Source organism: Pelodiscus sinensis, chromosome 2 (genome assembly GCF_052426305.1).
Source record: "Pelodiscus sinensis isolate ZL-2025 chromosome 2, ASM5242630v1, whole genome shotgun sequence".
In the NCBI taxonomy this organism is placed as follows: Eukaryota; Metazoa; Chordata; order Testudines; family Trionychidae; genus Pelodiscus; species Pelodiscus sinensis.
In genome coordinates, this window is record NC_143053.1 from 64,780,762 (window position 1) to 64,808,643 (window position 27,882).

Consider the following 27,882-nt stretch of genomic DNA (forward strand, 5'->3'; position numbering starts at 1 on the left):
ATTTCTGCACTAACCCACTGAAGTTGGTTATGTTACAATTCAAATAGCTTTGCATTTAACGGAAAGATTTAGACCTCTGTTGAACTACCAACAGAAAGAACCATCTAATTCTTAAAAGGAGGAATACTTCATTTTTAAGAAGAGAGTATGCTGCATAAATTACAATTTCAATCTAATTAGGATACACTTGATGGTTAACATTTATCTGTAAGCTCAGTTTGGTTCAACAATCATCAACAATAATGCTCTGACTTTTAAAATATTTATCCTACATAAAAAAAAATCCACAAAGTTTTATCATCTTTGATTATTCCTGAACTTTATTTTTAAACTTGTTTAAGGCTACAGAATTTAAGCATCTTAGAGTTACAATTTGTAAAATGAGTAGTAAAAAAAGATGAACGTAACAATTTTTCTGTATACTTCACCATTTAAAGCGCCTCTTTATGGCATGATGCCAATTTTAAATTCTGTTTTCTATTGGCTTTTTTTTTGCCAACAAGGTTACTTGAACAGAAAGTACATTAGCACTAAAAGTCATACTTCTAAATATACTGTTCTAGATATATACTTACAAAGAAGGCAATAAAAATACTTATTCATCTGAAAGAGAACCTAGAAAGAGCAGCAATATGTGTAGATCATGGGTAACTGATACTATTACTTGCAGAAGAAACATGTATTAGTTTCCTTTAGTTGTAATGGCTTATCATAGAAACAATAGTAAACTAGAGTAGCATGATCCTACAGAAAGAGATCAGCAGAACTTTGTTGAAAATTTCACATTTGTAAAATCAGCATTAGGCTACAAATAAGTCTTACAGTTGTATGACTAAACAAGGTAACATATTGAACTGTAACATTCCCAGCCATTATATATCATGTAAATGTTCAATGCAGCATCTCCTCTCTCAGCCTCAAGAAAGGCTCATGTGCAGAATCCAGAAGTCACTGAGTATAATAGCCCAAGATTAGCTGTTTTCTCATTACATATGTACATACAATACAATGGCTTTAAATTTAGACTTCAGGGACTGCATGGTCCATCAGACTTTTCATGATGCCAGAAGCCATCCTGGGGGGGAAAAAAGTCTCCTTTATTAAATCTTAAAATAAAATAAAAATCCTTACTTTTTTTTAAATAATGCAAAGAAAGAGAAACCAGAGAATACTTGACACTAAAATTTCTACATCAAAACTGCGCCTTACTAGGTTAACAGCAAAATATTGAAGCAAATTATATAGAAAACTAGCAGGTGATTGTGCTGTTGGTATTTTACTCTACCTCCTATGAAAACAAAATATTCTAGCATACCTCGTATATGGGTGCAGAACTGGGAGGCATACTCTACCTGATGTCTACAACAGAGAAACTCGGGATTTAACAGCTAAGGATAACTTTTTTTTAAACAACCTCAACACTGAAAGCAATATTTTTACCATGTTGCAAATAGAACAGGTGGTCAGGTAGTAATAGTGGCTCAAAGCACAAAAGAGAGATGGCAAGAATGTCAGTTTTACACAGAGAACACTGGAGTCTAGTCCATCTTTTGTCAAGATGAGCTAGTTTTAGTGTACCACCACTGCTGAAACAGGGAAATCAGTATGCAGTAGGCTGATATGCATTGGAATTCCCTCCCATTTAGAGCACACTAATTCACTGTGTAGACAAGACCTTACTACTGGACATTCTAGTTAATACACACCTAAATGATATTAGCCTTTATCACATTGATGGCTTATACTCAATGTGCAATCCATTATCATCCCCAAATCATCTTCAGAAGACTACCACCTAAGTATTCCCTATTTTGCAGTGGTGTATTTGATTTTTCCCCTTCTAAGTGAGGTACTTTGCACTTATCTTTCTAATCTCATTGTTTACAGAACAACTTCCACAATTTTTTTAGGTCAATTTGAATTCTAATCCTGTTCCCCAAATTGCTTGCAATCTTTCCAAGTTGTGTCATAAGCAAAGTCTCCATGCCATTATCCAAATAACTAATGAAAACATAGAACAGTACTGGACCTAGAACTGACATTTGTCAAATACATCTTCCAGACTGACAGCAAACCACCCAAATATTTTAGTCAAATACATTGCTGTAGTCAAAAGTACATTAGCAATCTAAAATAAAAAAAAAAAATTAAAAAAAGTTTTCAAAGAGGGCTGTAAACATTTTTTCCAAAGTAATTAACTAGAAAGTTACAAAAGTTATATATTACTGAATTTTTGTATATCAGATGTTTGAGACATCTTCCGACACAACAAGATTAAAGCCAATGATTTCCCAATTCCCAAAAGAAGCCGTTTCAGGTTTACAATTGTTTGAAGTAATGGTAATACAGGCAGTCCCCGGGTTACGTACAAGATAGGGACTGTAGGTCTGTTCTTAAGTTGAATTTGTATGTAAGTCGGAACCGGTACATATTGTAGGGGAAAGTCTAGCCAAACATTTCTCCAGAGCTCAGTTTTATTCTCCCACACCTCACTTCCCTCAGTCCTTTATTCTCAAGCTGAGGTGTCTGCTGAGAAAAGCCACTCTGCGTCTCCCTGGTCTGCTGGGGGGGAGGGGGGGGGCGGGGCTAGCTTCGCGTCTCCTTGGTCTGCTGGGGGGAAGCAGCTAGTGCGGGGTTGCCTCACCCCGTTTGTAAGTAGGGATCCGATGTAAGTCGGATCCATGTAACCCGGGGACTGCCTGTACATTTCTGTAATAAGCTACCCTGATATTACCCATGTGAACACTGAGTCACAGGAGAGGAAATGAAATACAAATATTGTTCTACAATAATCTGAGATTCAGTCTAACCTATAGGAATTATGTATGGTACACATTACTCCGTAAAGTAATTCCAGTGTTCTAATTTCATGCCACTAACTCATACTGCAACAGTTTGCCCTCTACTTTGTTTGCAGAACAGATGTTTTCAACACTTTGTCTTAAATCAGTGAACACACACATTACAGCAAAGTATTAGCATAAATGAATTTCCACAAGTGACTGACGCCAGATTTGGCATTTTCTTGATTCAAACACATAAGACGCATTTGGTTTGAGTTGGGTTCTCAGGTAAAACTAAGTAGTAATCATCCATTGGAATATTATTTCCTCCACAACACTTAAAGAAGCAGATTAGTGCAACTAATTTTCTATTTTAAAAAATGATTCAAAGTTTTCTTGCTTACCTCTTAATTATGTGTTCAAAGATATTTGAAGGCATGATAGTAACTGTCACAACATTCCCAGCTGTTGCCAATATGTCTGCAATTTGGGAGTCCTGTTAATGAAATACAAGAGAACAAAACCTCATGATCTGAATCCCTGAAATCCTTCCAAGCCTGCCTAGCAGCTACAGACTATAAACAGGACACACACAAAAACAAAGAAACTTTTCAAAATGTCAGCAAGGAACCATTAAAGAAAAATATCCACCACAGACCACAACAAAATAACAGCTTTGACCATGATTAAAAAAGATCCCTGGTTTCGGAACACAAGCATCAGCATGAACTCACCAAAACTTTAGAAATAAGAGGGAAACCCTGCCATAAGTTCACAGGGCAATGTTGATATTGGCAAGTGAATCTTTAGCAAGATGTACATGTCTCTGGATAAAGCAGGAAACAATACAGGCAGTCCCCAGGTTACGTACAAGATAGGGACTGTAGGTTTGTACTTAAGTCGGAACTGGCATCCAGATTCAGCCGCTGCTGAAACTGACCAGCGGCTGACTACAGGAAGCCGGAGGCAGAGTTTCTCTGCCCCAGGCTTCCTGGAATCAGCTGCTGATCAGTTTCAACAGCAGCTGAATCTGGACGCCTGGGACAGAGCAACTGGGGCGCTGCCAGGTAGGTCTCCGCAGCGCCGCACCTCAGCGCTGCAGGGACCAACCCGGCAGCACCCGAGGTGCTCTACCCCAGGTGTCCCCAAGTCAGCTGCTGCTGAAACTGATCAGTGGCTGATTCCAGGAAGCCTGGGGCAGAGCAACTCTGCCTCGGGCTTCTTGTAGTCAGCCGCTGGTCAGTTTCAGCAGCGGCTGACTTGGGGACGCCTGGGGCAGAGCAGCTGGGGTGCTGCTGGGTTGGTCCAGTAGCGCCGAAGAGCGGCGCTACTGGACCAACCCAGCAGCACCCCAGCTGCTCTGCCCCAGGTGTCGTGATTCAGCCGCTGCTGAAACTGATCAGCAGTGGCTGAATCAGGACTCCTGGGGCAGAGCAGCTGGGGAGCTGGGGTGCTGCCGGGTTGGTCCAGTAGCGCCGAGGAGCGGCGCTGCGAGACCAACTGGCAGCGCCCCAGCTGCTCAGCCACAGGCGTTCGCGAGAAAAGCCTGGCCTGCTGGTGGGGGGAGGAGGGGCGCACTAGCTGCGCCCCACCGCCACCCCGCCAGCAGACCATGGAGACGCAGGCAGCGGGACCGAGACGTGCCGCGGTCCCGCCGCCCAGGTCCTCCGCGGCTTTGCTCCGTGTCTCCCTGGTCTGCTGGGGGCCCGCCCCCAGCAGACCAGGGAGACGCGGAGCAGCTTTTCTCGCCCCTGAGTACACGGGCGGCAGGACCTCGGCGCGTCTGGGCGGTCCCGCCGCCCGCATCCTCCGGGGTGAAAAAAGCCCCGTTCGTAAGTGCAGATCCGACATAAGTCGGATCCGCGTAACTCAGGGACTGCCTGTAGATTTAAAATACCACATATCCCAGTTTCATTCAGAATTGTGTATGAGAAGATATCAAAATTTTGTTGAACATTCTTGATTACATTGACTGGTAAAAAGTCACACCACTAAGGGTATGTCTACACTTGCACCCTCGTTCAGACTAGGGATGCAAATGCAGACATTCAAAATTGCTAATGAAGCAGAGATTTAAATATCATGTGCTTCGTTTGCAAGATCTCGCTGGCGCGCTAGTTCGAATCACAGCTGATTCAAAAGTGAAAGTGCACGCCGGGACGCGTTAGTTCGAACCAAACCCCTCGGTGAGGAGTAACGTTAGTTCGAACTGAGGGTTTGGTTCGAACTAACGCATCCCGGCATGCACTTTCACATCAGCTGTGATTCGAACTAGTGTGCCGGCAAGATGTTGTAAACGAAGCACGGAATATTTAAATTCCCGCTTCATTAGCAATTTCGAATGCCTGCATTTGCATCCCTAGTCCGAACTAGGGTGCAAGTGTAGACATACTCTTAAGTGTTCAGGATGATACTCATATGATCATCTAAAAGCACTGCTCCCCTCTCAGAAGCATACTAAGATATGACTATTGACACACTGAATTTATTTTAGTAAAGCACGTTACCTTTAGTCCAATTACATTCTGGCCATTAATTTCACACATATAATGCTCTGTAAGAAGTCCATTTCTAGCAGCAGAACTGTCTTTTACTATTGAGGTAACTTTTCCATTTTTGAATATGAAGCCAACATGACCTGTGCTGTCCTTATGCATAGTAAGAGTTCGTTCAAAAGGCCTGCAAGAAATAAGTGCACAACATGAAATTGTTGTACTACAGTCAATAAGTAATCGATATATACTGAAAACTTCCACGAGATTACAATAACCACTAAAACCTGCAGAGCTGTCTGTATATCCCATAATATATTATGTTATATTGTTGATCTACAAGTATTCCTTTTGTCTTAAATGTTTATTCTGCTAATACCTGTATGATCTTGGGATGCGAATGGGTAGCCTGTTAACTGATTACCCAGTAAGCATCACCCTTAATGGGTGATGCTTACTGAGTAAGTTAACCATTACCCAGAAGCAACCCGCCACAAGCTGCGCAGGCTGGGAGTTGGCAGGCATGTGTGGGGCAAAAGCAGCCGGGGGAGTGAAGGTGCCAACTCAGCCTGCAAGCCTGGGAGTCAGGGGAGCAGCCTCTGCCCATGACACAGGGGCCACTCCGGCCCACTCACCCCCATTTAATCAGTTAACCAGCTAAACTTAACATTTAACCGGAGAGCTAACTAAATGAGATTTTACTTCCTTCTTACTATCCATCTTTTAGCTAAACTATTTATAAAAAATTACACAGTTTAAGATACAGTACATTTACAGGAGTCAGTTCTGATTAATCAATTTTATGAGTAACTGCTACTTCCATTTTAACTTAAGAAATTAATACAAAATGCAAAAAATAAAGCTTACTTCAATGTTGAAAGATTGGCATTTTAGGTGATTAATATACTCTGAACCCATACATTCAACTATATGATCAAACACCCTGGTATAACCAATTGCTTCATTTAATATTTTAAGCTTCCCTTCCCTCCCCACACTTTTTTACATACATTCCCCTGTGCCACAAGAAATACATAAATTTCCCAGCCTCTTTAACATATATACATTTACAATTTATATTACATCTTCTTATAAGAATGGATTTGCCTCGGTGTTTTACAAGATAGCTAAAATTTCCTTGGCACATAACACTGGTTAGATCCGTGGTCACCAATCAGTAGATCACGATCTACCGGTAGATCTCAGGGGCTCTAAGAGTAGCTCTTGAGCCCTCTCTGAACTGCGTGCCTGTGCAGTACATTTACATTAGATTTCCTCATTTGAGGAGCAGCTACTCACCGAGCTGGGAGGTTGGGAGAGCTGAAACACCCCAGCCAGCTGACTGTGGCTTTCAGCTGAAAGAGGCTGCCCCGCGCTCCAGCTGATCAGCGGCTTCTCCTCTGCGCCTGCCCACATGGGGCTTGGTGCACCCTGGCTGAGTTCCATGGCCAGCTGGCCAGGCAGCCACTTCTCTTCCCTCCAGCCCAGCTGCCCTGCGCTCAGCCCAGGGAGGCTGTGTCTAGCTCCAGCTGGGCTGGAGCAAGCTTCCCAGGCTGAGCGCAGGATCACAGATGCCCATCTGATGGACTGTATACGACTAGCACTCTCAGACTACAACCCAGACTTTAAGACACTGGCAGATACTGTTCAGTCACAGGTGTTACACTGAGACTTTGTTATTGGAAGAAAAAAATATGTAATTATCAATACTTGATTTTAGATTTACAAAACAGCAGAGAAAAAAATGTATAATTGTAAATGCTTCATTTGACATTTAAATAGCATGAATTAAAAACAGACCATTTATTTCATAACTATAAAACATGTGATTTTAATTTTATATATTGCATAATTTAAAAATAAACTGTTTAACAGAGTGTATAAGGGCTGGGGATAGCAAGTGATGGACAGAATAGAGAGGGCGGGGCTTCATGGAAGGGGCGGGGCTGTAGATCTTCGCCTGTTCTGAGACTTAAAAAGTGATCTTGGGTGTAAAAAGGTTGGAGACCACTGGGTTAGATCATTAGCCTCTATTCTGGAGACCTAATACTCGCCCACAAAATTGCACTGGTGTGTTTTAAAATCAGTTTAAAGTTAACCACTTAGCTTAACCAATTAGTTAAACTAACCAGTGTAAAAACCCCACTAATTAAAATGGCACAAGTTTGTCTTGCTAAAGAGTAACTACAAAGCTTTCCAATATGAAAATTAAGATAAATGCCTACAGTATTTTGGTATTGATATTTAAAAACAGAAAGGGCTATCCTTGCCAATGCGCAAAATACATAGCCAAGTGGGGCACAAAACTACCCCAAATTTCATGGTGCCTTATGCAGGTAAGTGATGGATATGGGACTCTAGAGGCCCTAAGTCCCATGCCTCTGGTGGCTATGCACATTTGTGGGCTCAGCAGCCCTCTTCCCCATCCCCGCAGCTGCCCCCTGTGGGCTGTGCCAACACCAGCCCCTAGCCCAACTGCCCCCCTTTGGGGTTGCGCCAAGCCCCAACTCTCAAGGTGGCAGTAAGTGGCGGGAGCACAGGCCCGAGAACTCAGGAGGAGCAGGTGGAGAAGCCATGGAGCTGGTGGCCAGAGAGAAACAGTGGGTTCCCCTTCAAAGCACTGCTGCTCTCCAGCTGGCAGTGCAGCTACCCTCTGCAGAAAACTCTATCAGGTCTGAAGAGTTGGCAACTGCAGCTTTTACCCCCACATCTTATCCTCTCCCCTCTACTCTGCGGAGCAGCTGCTCCCCCTGCAAAGAGTGTGGTCACCAACAATGGGTAGGAACTGCCCTAAAGACATATTTTAAGGCAAAAATCTTGGAAATATTTGAGTGCTAATGGCTTTACCATCAGTAACTCAGAGCCTTAACTCAGGACTAGACAGAGATAGCAAAGGAAGCTGTCTAAGATACATGTGGTACTTTTTTCATTCAAAAGTGGTCTGGACAGATATAGCAAAAACCTAAGTAGAATTACATTGGCAAGAAATTTTGCATACTACCTGTCCGAGACAGTTAGCCCTTACCAATGCCAGAATCTTAATTTAACAAATTTATTCATGAAATATTAGACATAAAAAGGAAGTTTCTGGAAAACTTAGATTAGGCCTGTCGATTAATCACAGTTAATTCACATAATTAATTTTAGTTAATCATGATTTTAAAATTGTGATTAATTGCACCATTAAATAGATTGCTAAAAAATGTGGTTGTTCTTTTACATTTTCAAATATATTGATTTCTATTGTGTACAGTGCTCACTTTTATTATAAATATTTGCACTGTAAAAATGATATAGTATTTTTCAATTCAGCACACAAGTACAATAGTCCAGTTTCTATCATGAAAGTTGAACTTACAAATGCAGATTTCGTGTTTTATAAATGCACTTAAAGCAATGGAAAAAACTTTTTTGACTGTACAAGTCTACTCAATCCTGGTTTTTGTTCAGCCAGTTGCTAAAACAAACAAGTTTGTTTATGTTCATGGGAGACACTGCTACCTGCTTTTTATTTACAATGTCACCTGGTAGTGAGAAAAGGAGTTCACATGGCACTTTCGTAGCCAGCATTGCAAGGTATTTATGTGCCAGATATGCTAAACATTCATAAGTCTCTTCATGCTTTGAACACCAAAAGTGCCATGTGAACTCCTGTTCTCATTTTCAGGTGACACAGTAACTAAGAAACAGGTAGCAGTATCTCCTAAAAACTGTAAACAAACTTGTTTGTCTGAGCCATTGGCTGAACCAAACGTAGGACTGTGTGGACCTGTAGGTTTTAAAGTTTTACAGTGTTCTATTTTTGAATGCCTAATTTTTGTTTACATAATTTTAGATTTATAAATTCTACTTTCATGAGAAAGAGACTGCATTACATTACTTGTATAAGGTGAATTACAAAATGCTATTTCTTTTGCTTTTACAGTGCGTAAATTTTTAATAAAAAATAAAGCGAGCACTGTACATGCTGTATTGTGTGTTGTAATTGAAATATTTTAAAATGTAAAAAATATCCAAAAATATTTAAATAAATTGTAGTCTATTAATAGTGCAATTAATAGTAGTCACTTGACAGCTGTAACAGACTAAGCAATTTGGGGCAGACAGTCTGTTATATGTGTTTGGTGCTTAAACACAGAGGAATCCCATGCTTTAGATGCTAATTCAATACAAATAAATAATAACGAAGTTACTTTTTATTTACACTTGATAGTTTTACCTGTCACGAATGATCATCGAAATTCTCTCGCCCGAAGCCTGCTTCAGAACTTTATGAGATTTATCAGAGCTCCATCCTGCACAGTTTTCACCATTAATTTGCAGAACCTGGTCCCCAAACCTCAGACCAACTAAAGATGCTGGAGAGTTGGCTTGTACTAACTGGACAAATATTCCCTAAAATGGAGTGATAAATACGAATCATTATTCTTGATTAACAACAATTAGAAAAAAGTTTCCAATGCCCATTACATAAAATATACATAAACAGCAAACAGGAGAAGGGTTTGAACAACTGCTCCTTTTAAAACCATTAAGAGACAGCAAGGGAAGGGGAGCGAGAGCTGGTGCCTGTGAGGAGCTGGCTTTAGGCAGGGTCCCCACAAGCACCAGTTCCGCCTGCCCCACTCCCACTCCCGCGCTGCAGCATGAAGGGTGATGGGGACAGGGTGGAGCTGATATATGCAGGGAGCTGGCTTTCAAGCCAGCTCCCTGTGTGTATCGGTTCTCGCGGCCCCGCCTGCCTGCAGAGACAGCGAGGGGAGGCAGGCAGGCATTGATGCTGAGGGGAGCCAGCTTAAAAACTGGCTCCCCCTCAACACCACAGCACCAGCTCCACAGTGCCACCTCCTCCCCACTCTGGGGAAGCACGGGGTAGGGGAGGCTGGACCGCAGCAGTAGCCCCTGTCCATGGGGGGAGGAATTGTGTCCAAGCTCTCCATGATAGGGACTTTTACTGTAGAGCAGCCTACGTCTGCAGCGGGCCTAGGTTCACTGAGGACAGAAGTTGCTCTGTTTGATGCCGGAGCAGACCCTGTCCCTGTCTGGTGTGGTCTACTTCGGAAAGACCCTAAGGCTTTGTCTGCATTGGGAAATATCCCACTTAACAATGCTTCAGCTCTACAGGTTTTAGCAGTGTTGTGTACCTCAGCAAAGGTGGGGTTTGGTATCAGTGTATCAGAGGCAGCAGCGCGGGACAGCAGGCACCTAGTCTGCACAGGGAGCTGGTTTTTAAACTGGCTCCCCTCGCGGATCAGGTCCCGCCTACCATCCTGCACTGCTGACTCACTGGCTTCCGGCCCCATCCCGGAGACCATCAGTTGTGTAACTGCTATAATTTCATGGGGGTCACACGACCATTCAATTACACAATATCTAACATTCCTAGTCACCACACAGGAGAAGAAGAAAAGCATACTTTGGTGTTACTCTTCATAGATTATATAAGCCAACTCTGAGCTTCACTTTCCCTAATGTTCCCCATCAGTGGTATATTATACTAATCCGCAGGCACTATCCAGCGGTTAGTAGCACTAGAAATTAAATCATGATGTGTTACCCTGCAAGTTTATGCATGAAAACTAAAGCTACTGAGCTCGTGACAAAAACACCAATTAACAAATATCACAGCTGATAACTTAAGTGTTCAACATTTGTATTTACCATATAAAAAAGGCGCTATGTGTAAACTTGGGTACTAAATGTACATAATGCTGGTTGCTTCTATACATTTTATATATAGAAGTAACTCATTACATAACACTTGAATTTAGATATGTAATCTATTAGTATATTATGAAAGTTACAGAAGACAAAATACTAACTATAGATAAACAGATACTAGAAATATTATGCACCGGATAGAAGTTTATCCCATTTTGTATTTGACTCAAATTACATGCCTTTGCATCAGCAACTTGATACTTCCATACAATCATTTCATTTTTGATTGGACAATATTCTACAAAAGAAAGACAATTAAGTTTCCATATCCTTACATTGTCTATGGATTTAAGGCGAAGTCCAATTTTTCCATCCTGATCCTTACACATAATTACTTCACGGATGCCTTGTTTAATTTCTGCTCTGCGAATTCCAATATCATTTCCAGTTACTGGAGCCACCATGTAATTCACAGTGGAAGGCCTTGTTACCAACTGCTGGTGATGAAAAACCACATAATATCAAAGTACTGAGAACAGCAATTTGTGTAGACATCTGAACAAGACATAGCAGTTCAAATGGAATCACAATTTCACACAAATGAAATTTTAAGATGTTTTACTACTAATTACATTTGGGGAATACAATTTTCGAGGTTTAGTGAAGATTTCTTTATACAAAGTTCTTACTTAACATCTCACTTTCAACCCTTTAATTTTATTTTAATAATAAACCTTTAGATGTTAGATTCTAAAGGATTGGCACAGTGTGCTCTTTTGGGTAAGATTCAAGGTATAAATTGATCTGGGACTGTGGCTGGTCCTTTGGGACTGGGAGAACCTGTTCGGAGTCTGTGAAATTGGTTTTATAACCTTTCACCTGTGCAAGGTGTGGTGCTGCTTGCAGCACAGGGAATGCTGGGGTGTCTAAGGGGATTTGCTTGTGAGACTTCTTGCTGGCCAAATTAGCAGCCAAAGTGCTCTGTGTGACTGGTTTGGCACCTTATAGAGAAGGACCCCAGCCCTGCTTCTGAGCAATTTACCCAGATTTGACCCTCTCAGCGGTGCCCAAACCAACTCATAATATTTCAGCATCTTGAAATCATGAATCCGTCACTGATTAACTATAGTAATGACCAGAAGAATAAAAGACTAAATAGAATATGCAGAGACCTATCTTTGAAGAGCAAGGTTATTTTGTTAATGCATAGGCACTGTTTTTTAAAGGCCGGGTTTACTTGAATAGTACCTACCCCCTGAGATTGTGCATCAGCAACCATTGGTAAGTTTCCCTGTATCTCCTCTTCATTAAGACTCAGGCCCATATACTGAGAAAGTTCTGGGTATAGTCTGGGATAGAGGCCTAGTGAAATAAAAAATTCAAATAAATTATTCATTATTTATAATATAGAAAACATCTAGTATTAGTAAAAGAACGGTTACTTACCTCGTAACTGTGATTCTTCGAGATGTGTTGCTCATATCCATTCCAATACAGGTGTGTGCGTGCAGCGTGCATGCGCCGTTGGAAGTTTTTCCCTCAGAAGTACTCTTAGGGCCAGCAGGGAGCCCCCTGGAGTGGTGCCAGTATACCAGTCCATATATACCTCTGCTGGCCCCCTCATCCACTCAGTTCCCTCTTACCGGCATATTCCAGATAAAGGGTAGTGGGCGGGGATTTGGAATGGACATGAACAACACATCTCAAAGAATCACAGTTACGAGGTAAGTAACCGTTCTTTCTTCTTTGAGTGATTGCTTATGTGCATTCCAATATAGGTGACTCCAAAGCAGAACCTAAAGAGGAGGGCTGGATAATGAAACGACACCGGAGTGGAGGACCGCTCTATCCAGGGCAGCGTCCCCTCTGGCCTGATGCGACAGTGCATACTGGTTCGCAAACATATGTACAGAGGACCATATGTAGCGGCTCTGCAGATGTCCAGGATGGGAACCTGTGCTACAAAAGCAATAGAAGTGGCCACCGCCCTCGCGGAGTGTGCTCTAAGAGGCGGGGCTGAAACGTCTGCCAGGGGTGTAGCACTCCCTGATGCATGCGGTTATACAAGAGGCCATGTGCTGGGTGGACACAGGTTGGCCCCTCATGCACTCTGCAATAGCCACAAAAAGTTGTGGTGACTTTCGGAATGGTTGGGTCCTGTCTAAATAAAAGGCTAGCATCTTACGGATGTCTAGAGCGTGTAAAGCTTGCTCTTTCCCAGATGCGTGCAGTTTGGGGTAAAAAACAGGCAGGAAGATGTCCTGGGAGGTGTGGAAGGATGACACCACCTTAGGCAGGAAATCTGGGTGGGGGCAGAGCCAAACCTTATCCTTAAAAAATACCGTGTGTGGGGTAGGCGGGGGGGATCTGATGTTAGTGCTCTGAGCTGAGATAGTCGCCTGGCAGAAGTGATCGCCACCAAGAGAGCCACCTTATAAGATAGGTGGAGGAGGGAGCATGTCACTAACGGTTCAAACAGGGGCCCCATAAGTTTGAAGGAACCAGGTTTAAGTCCCACTGGGGTATGGGCTGACGGACGCGGGGATAGAGCTGTCCAGCCCCTTCACGAACCTATTGACCATTGGATTAGCAAATAGGGTTTTCCTCCCTAACCCCGGGTGGAAGGCCGAGATAGCTGCCAGGTGAACCTTGATGGAGGAGGAAGAAAGATGCTGAAGCCTAAGGTCCAACAGGTAATCTAGGATCAGGGGGATTGGGACCCACCTAGGATGCACCCCCTTCTGGGAGGCCCAACAGAAGAACCGCTTCCACTTAGCCAGATACGTGGCCCTGGTAGAGGGTTTTCTGCTACCCAGGAGGACCTCCTGAACCAGTTCAGAGCACTGGAGCTCCTTAGCCATTAACCACGGAGCTTCCATGTCGTCAGGTGCAGCAATTACAAGTCCGGGTGACGAAGCCTGCCCGAATCCTGGGATATCAGGTCCGGGACCAGCGGGAGGGATGCGGGCCACTAGCAGGAGAGGCTGAGGAGAGTCGAAAACCAATGTTGCCTGGGCCATGCCGGGGCAATTAGAATCAGGGACGCCCTGAACTCCCGCACTTTCAGGAGGACCCTGTGTACTAACGGGAAAGGCAGGAAGGTGTACAGCAGGACTCGCGGCCAAGGGAGGAGGAGAGCATCTCCTAAGGAACCCTGCTCCCTAATCCACGAGGGAGCAGAAGCGTGGGCACTTCTTGTTCTGCTCGGTGGCAAACAGGTCCAGGTGGGGAGAACCTCACGCGAAGAAGATGGAATGGGACACATCCCAGCGCAGGGACCACTCATAACCTGCAAATGATTTGCTCAGCCTGTCCGCCAGGACATTCTGGTAAGCTGGGAGATAGGAGGCCATCGGGTGGATGTTCGTCCCGATGCAGAGGTCCCACAGGCGGATTGCTTCCAAGCACAGACAGAGGGAGCGGGCCCCGCCCTGCTTGTTTATGTACGCCACCACTATCGTGTTGTCCAAGAGAACTTGCCCCACACAAGCCAGTCGGACTGCCTGGAGCTCCCTGATGTTGCTATGCATAGAGATCTCGTCCACAGACCACATACCTTGCATGTGGATGTGTGCTAAATGAGCTCCCCAGCCCGTGTCCGACGCGTCCATGATCAGTCAGATGGATGGCACTGGTCTGGAGATCGGAATCCCTGTACTGTTTTGTTGATGGGTAGAGCCACTCTAGAGGGGGTATCAGCATGGAGGATGTTAATGGTAAGATCCGAGTCGTCGGAAACCTTCTCTGCTTGAACTCCCAAACTTTGGGCCAGTCGGCGAAGAAAATCCTGATGGACTCAAGCATCCACGGAAGGCATGGACAGGATGGAGTCGGCTAACGCTTTGTCCGGGGAGGAGGACGATGACCCCTTTTAGACCTCACCCACAGGAGCGTCCTCACAACTTGGATCATCCAGGCTATCAATGGACAAGGAGGGGGGAGGTTGGCTCACCAGAGCCGCGCTCTACCCTAGACCCAGAGATGACTGTGCCAGAGGTAGGGAACGTCCCGAAGTGGGGGACCTGACCAAAGGCGTCGCCGATGGAGGAACTAGTGGCCCTGAGGAGTCAGAAGCTGGTATAGGTGGGTCCGTGCCCTGGCTCTGGTGGTAAGCCCAGGGAGTCCAGAAGGGCCATTGCCCAAGAGGCTGAGGAAGCCATGTTTGCACCATGGGCACCGGAAGCAACTGAGTCCACTGCTGCTGATACGGGAGTGGACTACGGTGCCTGGAACGCTGCCAAGAGTGGGAGCAGCACCGTGAGCGAGACCCAGATGCCCTCGAGGACCGGACAGATTCCGTCTCGGAGTCAGACAAGTACGCCGAGGCGGACCAGGGCGGAGCCAGTGTGGAGAGAGTTGTGGTGCGCCAAGACATGGCTTGCTGAAGTGCCAAGGCAGTGGAGGAGGCATGGCTGCGCAGGAGTCCTGCATGGAGGTAGGTGCCGACAGTCCCCAGGGCAATGACGGCACCGGGTGATGCTGCCGCGTTGAGTCCTGTGCTGTGTCTTTGGCCGGTGCCGGAGGAGTCGGTGCTTCGACTGTCGGTGCCGCGTGCGGTGCCGTCGGGGTCTGGCAATGTCTACCCTCCTGTCCAACGCTCTTGGTCGCTCCGGGAGGCAATGGGTGCCGAGTGTCCCCGTGCCACCTAGGGGGTGCCGAAGTCGGAGGGGGAGGGAAGAGAGAGGACTCAATTAGAATCCTCGCTGCCTCCAAGGCCTTTGGCGTGGATAGCTCTGGAAAGTCCTCCGGAGGGCTGATGTCCCCTCGCTGGGAGGCAGGCCCGCCCGACCTAGAAGGCCCAGGCACAGGGTTTGTCGGCGCTGCATGCCCCACTGGAGGGCGCACGCCTAGGCGTGGACCGACCCCTGTCAGGCCGCCTCTTCTTCTGAGGTGCCGGCGATTGAGAGCGGTGCTGGAGAGGCACGGTGCACGGAACCGTTGCGCACCGATGCCAGTGCGCTCTGGGAGGCTGGTGCCGAGTCCAGTGCTGGTCGGAGAGCCGCTTCCATGAGGAGGATCTCAAGTCGCGACTCCCTCTCTTGTTTCGTCCTGGGCTTGAAAGCCTTACAGATTGTATAGGCTTCTGTAAGGTGTGCCTCTCCCAGACACTTTAGGCAGGAAGAGTGCAGGTCACCGCACGGCATAGGCCTATTGCACCGTTTGCAGGGCTTGAAGACTTGCAGGCTGGACATGCCCTGCCATGGGCACACCGTGGCAGGGAACACCACCAAAAACAAAGAAAAGAAAGAAACGAATAAAAAGGGGTCTCTAACTTAAATTGCAGGCACTTAGCTGCAGATTAACTACAAGGAAAGAAGAACAATGAAGACAACGATCACGTTGAGGAACTGAGGATTGTTCCAAGGACCGTCACAGCTGTAAGAAGGAACTGAGTGGATGAGGGGGCAACAGGTATATATGGGCCGGTATACCAGAGCCACTGCAGGGGACTCCTTGCTGGCCGTAAGGGTACTGCTGAGGGGAAAACTTCTAACGGTGCATGCACGCTGTATGCACTCACCTATACTGGAATGCACATGAGCAATCACTCAAAGAAGAATAAGCATTGACTGATTTACTTGAAAAATACTGCAGATTACGTTCCTACTGGCTACTTCTCTGTTCCAATACTTTACCTCAAGGTCAACTGCAACAATGACAATGAACTATGCCTTTGAAAGCACATGCAATATCATCCACTAGAAAAACACTGCTATTTCATCACCTATCTTAAGGTACTTGCCTACTTTTACATAAAGCACTCTCCATTGTTGAGGTCATGTTTAGCCTTTTTTAAATCCTAGCACAATCTATTTCAAACCATTTTTTAGTTTCCATGATTCATAAAAACAAGGGTGAAGTTATTTATCATCACAGAAATGAGGTGAGAAACCATTTCAGACAGACAGAGACTCTGCTCAGATTTCCAGAGCACAAGACATAAGCTTCAGTCTTCTCTGGCTTGAGAGGAAGTGGTTGGGAAGGAGGGACCGTTTCCCTTTCACCCCACTCTCAGGACAGTGTGAAGGACTGCACTGAGAGGGATCTAGGTTGGATAGGCATGCACATGATGCAAGGGAGCAAAGAATCAGATCGATAGTTCGCTCAGGGACCGAATTTTGCTTTTTATAGTAGGTTTTAAGTGTTTCGTTGTATTAAGTGATTAATATAGTTCTGCTTTCAGTAGTATCAGCTCACAAACATGTCTTTGTAGTTGTTCTAACATAATTCACATCTTACAGCCATCTGAAACTGAGGTACACAATCCACTTTATAAGATAGTGTTTGGCCAAGCCACACTTTCCTGAGGGGAAAAAAGCCTATAGAAGAATCATAAAGCTAGTAGTTCTGTGAAATAGTAACATTAAGGGAGCAGAATGTGCTCTCCCCCAGAGCAAACAGGTGTTATATATGGCAAAAATTGGAAGGAGTCATTGCTTTATTACAATAACAAGAAAAAAAGGTTTTGTTGAAAGTGGTATGAAATATTTTACTATTGAGTCATTGGAAGTCATTGGAAATTTCAGAAAAAAAATGATTTTTTTAACAGTAAGAACTGTTCAAAGATACTTAATGCTTAATAGTTTAAAGCCATAAAGACAATATTCCACTATATTAGCCAAAAAGTCATTTTAAAGAAGAGCGGTTGGCAGGACAGTTGGGTGACAACGAACTTATTAATTCACAAGATCTGTTTAACAGTTACCTTTGATAAGTTCTCCAAAACTGTCATGCTTGGTTGGATTTCTTTGAAATGTGGTGGTCCACGTTACTTCCCCCAGCTCCGATTGGCCGGGTAATGTGCAGCCAATGGGAAATGCAAGCAGCTGTACCCGCAGGCACACACAAAAGAAAGCACAGGTGGCCCACCCAGGACTAACCCCGGAGAACAGCCTCCAGTTTATTGTACACCCCTCTAGGAGCAGTGTGAATCTTCAAGAAACCTCAGTACTCGGGAGGTCAGAAATATGCACAAATGCTAAGTTTAAACACACTTATGCTGGGGCATAAAATATCTTCAATGTTGAATCAGCTAGTACATTTAAGGTCTCCACTGACCAAGCGGATGTTGGTCAATGATGATGGTTACTATGCTGATCACATTTGGTACCCGGTATTTTCAGGCCTGGGTACCAAATGTGATTTCAATTCAATGGACACTGCTATTTAAATATTTTTGACATGAGGGGCATAAGGTTCATGCAACATTAGAAGGGATCCATATGGTCACAGTCTAAGAAGAAATATGTTATCATGAAAAGTAATAAGCCAATTTGTATCAGACTAACACATGCCTCCTCTCCAAAGACAGAGATCTTAAATCATCACCAGAAACTTCATGCAAAAGCTTCATATTGCCACGCTATTCCACTATCCAGTGTGGAAGATAGGATTCCTGCCACTAGCTGTTCCAAAATTCTCCTTTATGTGCAGGGAGGAAAAATATGCAAAGATAATTCTGACAGTCCTCAAACTTGCAAATCCCCCATAGATTTCAAGAGGGTAAAGGCACACAGAGGAGGCATTTCACTAACTCCCCAGCTTCAGAATTGTAAGCACTTCAAAGAGGTATCCATTATGGATGTTAAGTAGCGATTAATAAGCTAATTGAGTAGTTGATAGTGTTAGCTCCTGGAGCTGTGTGAGTTGGGGCTGAACAGTCCTGGCTGATGCCGGATCCCAGACCACTGCAGGTCTGCTGGGGTGCCGGTGGCTCTTACTACATTTAAAAAGCAGAGCCGCAATGTTCTGGGATCTGGTGCAAGACAGGACTGCTCAGTCCCAGCTCTTGCTATAGAGGCAGTAAGGGGAGGGCGGGAGGTAAGCAAGTAATCGAGTAGCGACTCGACTACCAAATAAGCCTACATTTATCAGGAGTTGACTACTCGCTTACATCCCTAGTATCCACAGGGAGGGAAAGGAAAGAAAAGATATTTGCTACAACTCCTTCTAATTACGTTTACAAAAAATATGTATCCTCCTTCCACTGCAATATTTGCATTTCCAGAAGACACAGTTTGACTCTTATTTCACAATAAAATAATTATTTTGTTCTTATATACAGTATAGTTTGACTGTAATTGAAGCTCCCTTCCAAAAGAGATTTTCCTTACAAAATTTCAGGATTTCTCATCCTCCCACCCAAAAAAACCCCAACGTTTTGTACTGCACACAAACTTACTTCCATCTTGAGAGATGGGACCAGAGGCTTCAGACAAAATTGCTGGATTGGCAGGGTTTGAAGAAAAGGCAGTCTGGGCCTAGCAGAAAAAAAATGCATGTTTATCAATAAAAATTACATCATTAAATTGTAATTTTGGTATAAACAGAGCTGTTGCTATTAACTGCTAGATACCAGCAAATAAATAAGTACTTGGTTAAAAAAGCATAAGGTTCCAATAAGTATCACATAAGATTTACATTTTAAAATATTTGTAAGAGCAAGCACTCCTAATTTAAGAAAGTATTGATATTCAATCCATTCTTATAGGTGACAAAGTACCAAAAAAAGTATTTTAGTCAAAATTAAAATCTAGTACCCACACAATTAACATACGACTTGTTCTAGAAATGAAATTCTAATTATTAATTTAACTGGTTCCTCTTAATTAGAACTCATCTCAGAAAGAAGTGTATATATATTTCACCATACCTGAATTACTTTGTCCACTTTCAGATCTTCCAGAGAAGGATAGAGAGACATTTTTTGCAATTCAACTAAAAAAAACAAAAAAACAAGAATGTTACTTTAATAAATATGTCACAAGTTGAAACTGTGGTCCAGGAATCCCACGGATGTAGCAGGACTAGAAAGCCCCTACAGCAAAGGTTGCGGAGGCTCAGAGCGGAGCCGGTCAGTGGATCCTGGGGCACCAGAGCTGGGGGCAGGGAAGCTGGTGGGAGGCTGCTGCTACGAGCACCAGCCAGGCAGCTGGGTAGAGGAGCCCAGCAAGAAGGCTGGCATTGCCCCTCCCAGACCTTCACTGGTCTGGACAACTCCCTTATCTGGGACCAGTTAGATCCCAAGGGTGCTGAGCCAGGGAAGTCCAACCTGCATCCAGAAGAGTGAGTTTGTTAGCATCAAAACAAGAATAAATCATACTAGAGGCAGCAATCGGGAGGGTGAGGAGGGCAGGTGGGAGAGGATATGCACGGGGAACCAGCTTTCAAGCAAGCTGTCCACATGTGATGGCTCTGCAGACCTGTCTGTCTCCATCCTCCCCCCCCCTTCCACCTTGCTGCGTCCTAGAGAGGCAGCAGGGAGGACAGGCTTAAGAGTCAGTTCCTCCCAGCACCATCTTCACAGTACAACCGATACTGCCCTATCAGAGGCAGCAGCATTGGGCAGGAGAGGCTGCCGTAAAAGTAGACTCTGTCTGCAGCAACCTGGGCTCACCGCAAACAGGGACCGCTCTGCGGCAGCAGGCCCTGTCCACTTGGGGGGCGGGGGGGTGTGAATGGTGTCTGAGCTCCATGCAGACAGAAGCTGTTGCTGCGGAACAGCTTATATCTGTGGGATGCTTGGACCCTCTGTGGAGAGGGGCTGCTACCACCCAATGCTGCTGCTTCTATATGAGAGGCAGCAGCACGGGGTGGTAGGCAGAAGCTGGTCTGCACAGGAAGCCAGTTCCTCTCACAGACCAGCTCACGCCTGCTACCCAAGGATGCTGCCTCTGATAAGAGGCGCAGCAGCGTGGAGTGACAGGGGACTCCTCGGCAGTGGAGCAGGGAGCACACTAGCAGCTGGCCCCACCTCCAGGGATATCAAATAGACATGCAACTGCTAAAATTTTATGTGGTTACATGACTATTCATTTACATGCTAATATCCCTATTAAAAATAGAAACCGTATAACCAATCAATATTCCATCAGTTCCAGGGTTGAACAGGCTCCCAGTCCCCATGGGCTTCCTAGCAGAGTTTAACCATTAATAGGAGTTGATGAGTATCAGCTTATCAGGTTAACCGGTTAAACTTATAAAACCTTAAGTAATGCAATCCCTAATTGTATTTATTTGTTTATTTATATTTGCAACACAACCACATTAAACTCATATTGAGGTTGTAATCCACAACTCTCAAAACCTTCTCAGCACTGCTGCCAAGCAAATTACCTCCCATTTTCTATTTGTGCATTTGGTTTTTCTTCCCTTAGCACCTTATATTTGTCTTTTTTTAAATTTCATTTTGTTGTCTATAGCCCAGTTCTCTAATTGACGTCCCTTTTGAATTTTAGCTTTCTCTCCAAAGTGTTTGCAATCCCTCCCACACCTCCTCCTAGCTTTGTATTATCTTCAAATGAAATCAGTATGCTTTCTATTCCTACATCCAGGTCATTAATAATAATGTTAAGTAACACAGGACTAGTAGATTAGTTGCTTACATCCCTACTGCAAACTGAATGTTTTACACTCTAACAACGTCACTAGTATTCAAGTCAGGATAAGTTGTCTATAGATCCCTGGCTCCTCCTTTTAAAGATAGATACTACATTTCCCTGGATGACTAAACAAGAGCTCTAATCTGTCATCTATGAGCTCCTGCAGCTACTGTAAAATCTCAAATATAATGCACACTTTTTTTCTGAGTTTTTTGGGGTCAAAGTCAGGGTGCACATAATATATAGGAGTTATTGTTTAAAGTTTTATTTTGTCAGTTCCATGTCAGAAGACGACGAACCTCCACTATGCCGATGCCATGCTAAGACAGCAGTAAACATGAAATCAACATCAACTGAAATGGCAGAGATTCCTAGAATGCTTTAAAATATTTTAAAATAATAAATAATATGAAATTTATGTCTTACTTGTTGTATGAAATAGTTTATAGTTAATTATTTGCTGATATTTATGAAAATAAATTATAAACATGGACACCGGATGTGAAGTTGAATTTTATTCCCATAGACTAGCAATCATATAGACTTTCAAAAAAGTAAGTAAATCAATAGTCATTATACAGTAAAACTCCGATGGTCCGGCATCTGATGGTCCGGTACTCCTGATGGTCCGGCACCATCAGGAACCCGGAAGTGCTCCAGGCAGCCGGACCATTGGAGCTGCTCTGCCCCCAGCTTCCCCTATTCAGCCGCTGCTAAAACTGACCAGTAGCTGAATCGGGGAAGCCGGAGGCAGAGCAGCTGGGGCGCTGCCGGGTAGGTCCCCTAGCGCTGCCCCTCGGGGCTGTGGGACCAACCGGGCAGCACCCCAGGTGTCCCTGATTCAGCCGCTGCTGAAACTGACCAGCGGCTGACTCCAGGAAGCCCGAGGCAGAGCTCGGTGCTCTGGAGACCAACCTGGCAGCACCCCAGCTGCTCTACCCCAGGCGTCCTGATTCAGCCACTGCTGAAACTGACCAGCGGCTGACTCCAGGACTCCAGCGGCTGGTCAGTTTCAGCAGCGGCTGAATCAGGGACGCCTGGGGCAGAGGGGGGGGGGGCTATGAGGGGTCTGGGGTGGCATCCCCCCCTACCCCAGGCCCCTCATAGCCCCCCCCGATAGTCTGGCATATCTAATAATCCAGCACCTCCTGGGTCCCAAAGGTGCCGTATTATCGGAAGTTTACTGTATATAGGACTATAGATTCTTCCATTATGATAAAATTAAAAAGTCAGGTGCGCATTATACATCGGTGCACATTATATTCGAGATTTTATGGTAATTCTATCAGCACCCTGAGTTGAATAGTATCAGGTTCTACAGAATTAAACTCATTCAAAAGAAGTCAGAAGAGCTCTAATATGTTCTTTATTATCCAGATCTGCATTCTCTCTTATTGCCTACGATAACGTCACTAGTCATCCAGCCAAATGTTATTTTTTGTGTCAAGACCGAAGCAAAGTAGGTATTCAGCAGCTCCAAATTCTTATTCTGACGACAGCTCACCTTCTGCAGTGAGCAGCAGACAAACACCATCCCTGATCTTTCTTTTTTTGCCTTAACATATCTGTTAAACCCTCCTTAGCTTTGGCTTCCCTGGTTTTGTCCCTAAATGCTTCCCACATATATTTCCATAGTTACAAGCCCCTTATTCCATTTCCTTCATGTATCGCTTTCAGTTTTTAGGCAGCTAACAAGCTCCTTGTGCTGCTACACTGATTTCCAATGGCTCTTATCTTTCCTCTGCCTTGCAATAGCAACATCTTATATTACATCTTTAGGGTAAGGATGTGAAAGAGCAATTATTTGGTTAATCTTGTAGTCGATATAATTTGTATCAGCTATACCATTAGTCGATAAGTGCAGCTCTGCAGAGCCACAAAGGGGTAGCTCCTGAAGACAGCTAAAGCCTGGACTGAGCAGTCCTGGCTCACACCAGCTCCGGACCGCTGTGGCTCTGCATTTTAAACAGGTCCCCAGCAGACAGGAGCTGCTGCCAGAGAAGCCTCAGCCCGCCGTGGGCAGAAGCTGCTTCACATCAGCCTCCGCTATTCCCCCCCATTTCTCCCTTCTGCTGCCACTGATAGAGAGGGGACAGGCAGCACTTTAGAGACAGTGGCTTCCCCTGCCACTAGGGCCTCAGAGTAGGCAGGCAGAGTGAGCTGCATAGCTGAACTATTTGCAGCCACTGAAGTTAATAAAGCAATGGACATGGGAAGGGAAAAGCAGATGTCTAGGGTCAAAAGGGAGCGCAGGGTTAGCAGAGATGGGCCAGCATCTGGGATTTATGGGCAGCTTCTGAGAACTCATTTCTTTGCTGTATTGCTTTCATGTCAGGAGTTGCAGCTCCCAGACAGAATCCTGCCATGGAACAAAACAGCAAATTCTCATCCATCCCTCTCCAGAACTGTGAGAACAACGGTTGGTGTTTCTGTGCATCACTCAGAATAAGCTAATTCCAGCTCCACAAGATCTTTGTGCTTACTGGAAGACTAGGCACTTGTCCATTCATAAACTAACAGAGACTGCCCTACCTTACATCTTCTTCTTTGTCAGCTCTGTAAGCACAGAGAGGTTTAAATAAATAGGGGGAAAAATGTACTTATGCTTTCTGAGGAAAACACTAAAAGATTAACCATAATGTACCACAATGAAGATTTCTTCAAGAGATAGCACTAATCATATTTAAGTTTGTGAATTTGTAATGCTATTCAGCAATAAACTGTTGATTTGATCATTTGAAATTATTTTTAAAAAATTAAAATTAAACATTCTTTCAGAATATAGGAAGTTTGGCAGTATGGAGATTAATTTAAAATGGAAACTGAGTGATGAAAGGAGGGATTATTTTGTGTTTGGTGCATTTTTTTTAATTATTTGAATTATTTAAATGCTAGAAGATTTACCCAGTGTTGCTTGGGTCCTTAGCCAAAAAATCCTTGAGTTTTCTTCATTTAAATCATTGCTCTGTGGTAGGGCTGGGATGAGGGATTCAGTATGAGGACTTCACTGGGGAGAGAGGACTATCCCAGCCCTCTCTCACCGCAGCAGCTTGGGACCAGGTGAGAAGCACGTCTCCATTGCTGCTGCAGTTCCAATGGGCACAGATAGGGGAGAGGTGCATGTTCCCCAGCTGGGGACAGATCCAGGTCCACCTGTCCCCTGTGCTCCCCAGCCAGACTGAGGAATGGAACAAACTGTGCACCTTCCCTTGACGACCTGAAGGGGACCAGCAATAGTCCCATACAAATGGAGGGTGGAAGCTGAACACGCGCACACATACCCCGCCCGCCCGCCCTCCCTAAAGGGCACCTTGGGGTAGAAATGTTAAATTTAGATTAATTGACTAATCAAGTAGCTGATACTATTTTATTAGTCGATAAGGAAGCCTCCACCTTTGAAGTATAGCTGCAGTTTCAGAGCTGTTGCAAAAGCAAAGGCAAAAGCACTGCGGGGAGCACGGGGTCAGCAGGGGACTCAAGCAATCCCCCACTGACCCTGTGCTCCCTGTGGTGTTTCAAAGCAGCTGCTGACCTTGGGCTCCACATGGCACTGCCGCTTTGAAACGCCACATGCAGCCTGAGGCTAGCTGTGGAGTCTCCAGCTGGCCCAAGACTGCACACGGCGTTTCAAAGAGGCAGACCCTGGGCTCCACACAGTGCTGCTGCTTCAAAGTGCCCGCTCTTCCTCTCCCCCACCCCCTTGCTGCCTCTTTCTGCAAGGCGGGGGGGGAAGCGACTAGTGTGTGACTATCCGATAAGCATTTGCGACTAGTCGTTCACATCCCTACCTTGGGGGTAGGAGACTTAGGTATAGGGCAGTCTCAGATGGGGGGGTACCCCCAGGCAGCCACTTTCACCTGCCTGATGATTATGCCTCTTTTCTGTATGATTTTATGCATCCCCATATGCATCGAGTGGGGGAGGAGCGTGTATAGCTGTTTAAGATTAACCGATAATTCTGTAAAATCCTTACTCATACAGGGAATCCTTTAGACTTCTGCTTGCACCAAGTAAGCTGAGATTCTCTATTGGCTTTCTTGTAATTTTTTTTGGCAATGTTATCTCATCACAAATAGGAAGGGAAGTAGTCTCTGCAATCACAAAGGGATGGGAGAATGGCCTGCGAGGCATGCTACTAGAGAATGAGCATGAAAGGATTTGAGAGCCTCTTATTTATAATGTAATCAGACTTTTGACAAACATTTGAACGATAAGTTAAAACATAATTTAACTGCAACCACAACATGAGTAATCATTGAATGGCATTGTCCAAGCGTCTAAAGAAAATTCAAAAAGAAATGCCATCGTTAGTAATGTTGGTTATTCTAACGGACTGAAACCTGCATTTATTTAAAGAAAAGTCATGTATGCAGCTGCAATTTGTCATAAAATGGTCAGAGTTATACAAATATTAAAAGCAACCAAGATGAAAAAACTTGAGAAAACTCTACACTGCAATTAGCTATTCACTACACTGTGTAACAGCAGACAACTTTTACCTCAGACTTCATAGCTTGCAGCTAGTTTGTTGATTAATAAGTTAAAATGAAAGTATGGACAGAAATCACTACCCTATTTATAACTGCTACTTAAAATCAGAGAAAAACTGAGCAAGAAAAGGATTCTGACTTCCCACATAATCGCTTGACTTGATTTCTGTACAGAGATGACTCAGTCCATTTTTGTTTATGGAATCTTGCCTGCTGGTAAGTGTTGAAAAAACTAAAAAAGGAGGATTGGGAAAGTGACTCAAAGACAGGAAAGAAAATGGCAACTGAGCTAGACTACTTTAAAAAAGCTTTTCATTAAAACAAGCCCAAAACCTGATCTGCAGAGTACTATGAGGATATATTTTATTGATTCACCTCTAATATCTGTCCACTGCCAACAATAGACCAAGGACAACCAGCTACTTATCACCTAGTTCACTGATTCCACCAAAGCCATCATAAGGTGTTTACTATTCCCTAGAGATCAAATGCTTATGCTTATCAGATAGGAGTGGACTAGTCAATTCCCCTCACCTTTGCTGTCTCTATCAGAGGGAGCAAAGGGGGGAGAGAGAGGGAAACCAGGCCTTAGGTTCCCCACCCTCTGTTCTACAGTGTTCAACTTATCCATACATTATAACTCTAAATCTCAAAGGCTATGTCTACACTCATGGCTTCTTGTGCGAATAATATGCAAATGAGACTAAGCATGGAATATCGCCGAGCCTCATTTGCATACCTAATGAGCCACCATTTTTTTCAGAAGAGGCTCTTGCGCAAGAAGGACCGTCTACACTGCCCCTTCTTGTGCAAGAAAAACCCTCTTGCGCAATGCCGTTCTTCCTGAAAAGTAATAGGTGTAATGGCATTGCGCAAGAGGGTTTTTCTTGCACAAGAAGGGGCAGCCTAGACGCTCCTTCTTCCGCAAGAGCCTCTTCTGAAAAAATGGTGGCTCATTAGATATGCAAATGAGGCTCGGCGATATTCCACGATTCGCCTCATTTGCATATTACTCACCCAAGAAGCCATGTGTAGACATAGCCAAATAGTTTAACTCAACAACTGCTACAGTAAGAAGCCAAGATACAGTAGTGTTTCAGTCTCAGGACTTGTCTGAACAGTGAACATCCTAGCGATAAAGATCTGTGTTACTAATTGGAGAAGTAAAAGTGATTTAGTTTGCAAAAACTAAGAGCATTAACTAAGCACAAAAGACTGAACTGGACACTGAATAGTTTGTACAGTGCCACTGCTTGCTACGACTCTCCCCCCCTTAGATAAGCATACCAGACCTATGCCAGTGACGCTGAGCGTTTCAAGGGGAGATAAAAGGTTACCATAGTAGAGACAAAAGAAAAAAAAATCACCAGAGAGCCCAGACCCCCAAGCCAGAGCTGTCTTATTTCGGGGGGGGGGGGGGGGGGCAACGTGGGAGATTAGCAGGATTTCCCGTCGCGGTGTCTCCAGGGTGCCCAGGACGGGGGCTGGCCGCCTTGCAAGGGGCAGGATCAGGAGTTTCAGTAACGAGCAAGGACACGCCCCGTTCCCTCGCCCGTCCCGGTGGGTGCGCGCAGCGACCCTCTGGCCTTTACTCCTGGCAGAGGGGTGGGGGAGAGTGCCCCCCTCCCCGTGCCTGGCTGATGCACACACCGCGCAGCCGCAGGTACCGTTCGGGCCGGGCCGGGCGCGCTCGTACCCGGAGGGGCCCAGACAGGGCAGCTCCGGGCGGGGCGGCTGCGGTGAGCGAGCCGGGGGCTGATACCGCCCCGAGTGAAACGGGGGGGGGGGAGCGCTACCCGCCCTGACACTCACCGGCCGGGCCGAGGCGGCGGCAGCTGCTAGTCTCACACCGCTATCGGCGGCTCCTGGGGACGCGGCTCTGCGAAGGGAGCGACGACGGAGGCTGCGGTACACAACGGCTCAGCGCGGGCTGTGCGCATGCGCCGGTCCCGTGACACGATGCAGGAGCGGGGGCAAGGAGCCTCTCGGCAGCTAGGAGAGGCTCCTGTTCCCAGTCCGGCCCCGCCCTCCCTGAGCGTCTGCTGCGGGGGGAAGCGAGCTGAGAGAAGGGACC

General features: G+C 45.1%; 1 protein-coding gene across 2 annotated transcripts; it reads right to left on the reverse strand.

Moving 5' to 3' along the window:
* Nucleotides 1–302: 302 nt before the first annotated feature.
* SDCBP (syndecan binding protein) lies at nucleotides 303–27,882 on the reverse strand. Of its 2 annotated transcripts, none has more exons than XM_075920656.2 (9): nucleotides 27,621–27,882; nucleotides 19,590–19,654; nucleotides 19,119–19,197; nucleotides 12,189–12,298; nucleotides 11,272–11,430; nucleotides 9,495–9,670; nucleotides 5,291–5,462; nucleotides 3,188–3,279; nucleotides 303–1,075 (listed from the first exon to the last, which is right to left on the reverse strand). In XM_075920656.2, the coding sequence occupies exons 2-9, from the start codon at nucleotides 19,638–19,640 to the stop codon at nucleotides 1,021–1,023; spliced, it is 894 nt and encodes a 297-aa protein (XP_075776771.1). In that variant the 5' UTR covers nucleotides 19,641–19,654; nucleotides 27,621–27,882; the 3' UTR covers nucleotides 303–1,020. The 2 variants fall into 2 exon arrangements, with proteins under 2 accessions (XP_075776771.1, XP_075776770.1); XM_075920655.2 differs by having other exon boundaries at nucleotides 11,272–11,433; nucleotides 27,621–27,878.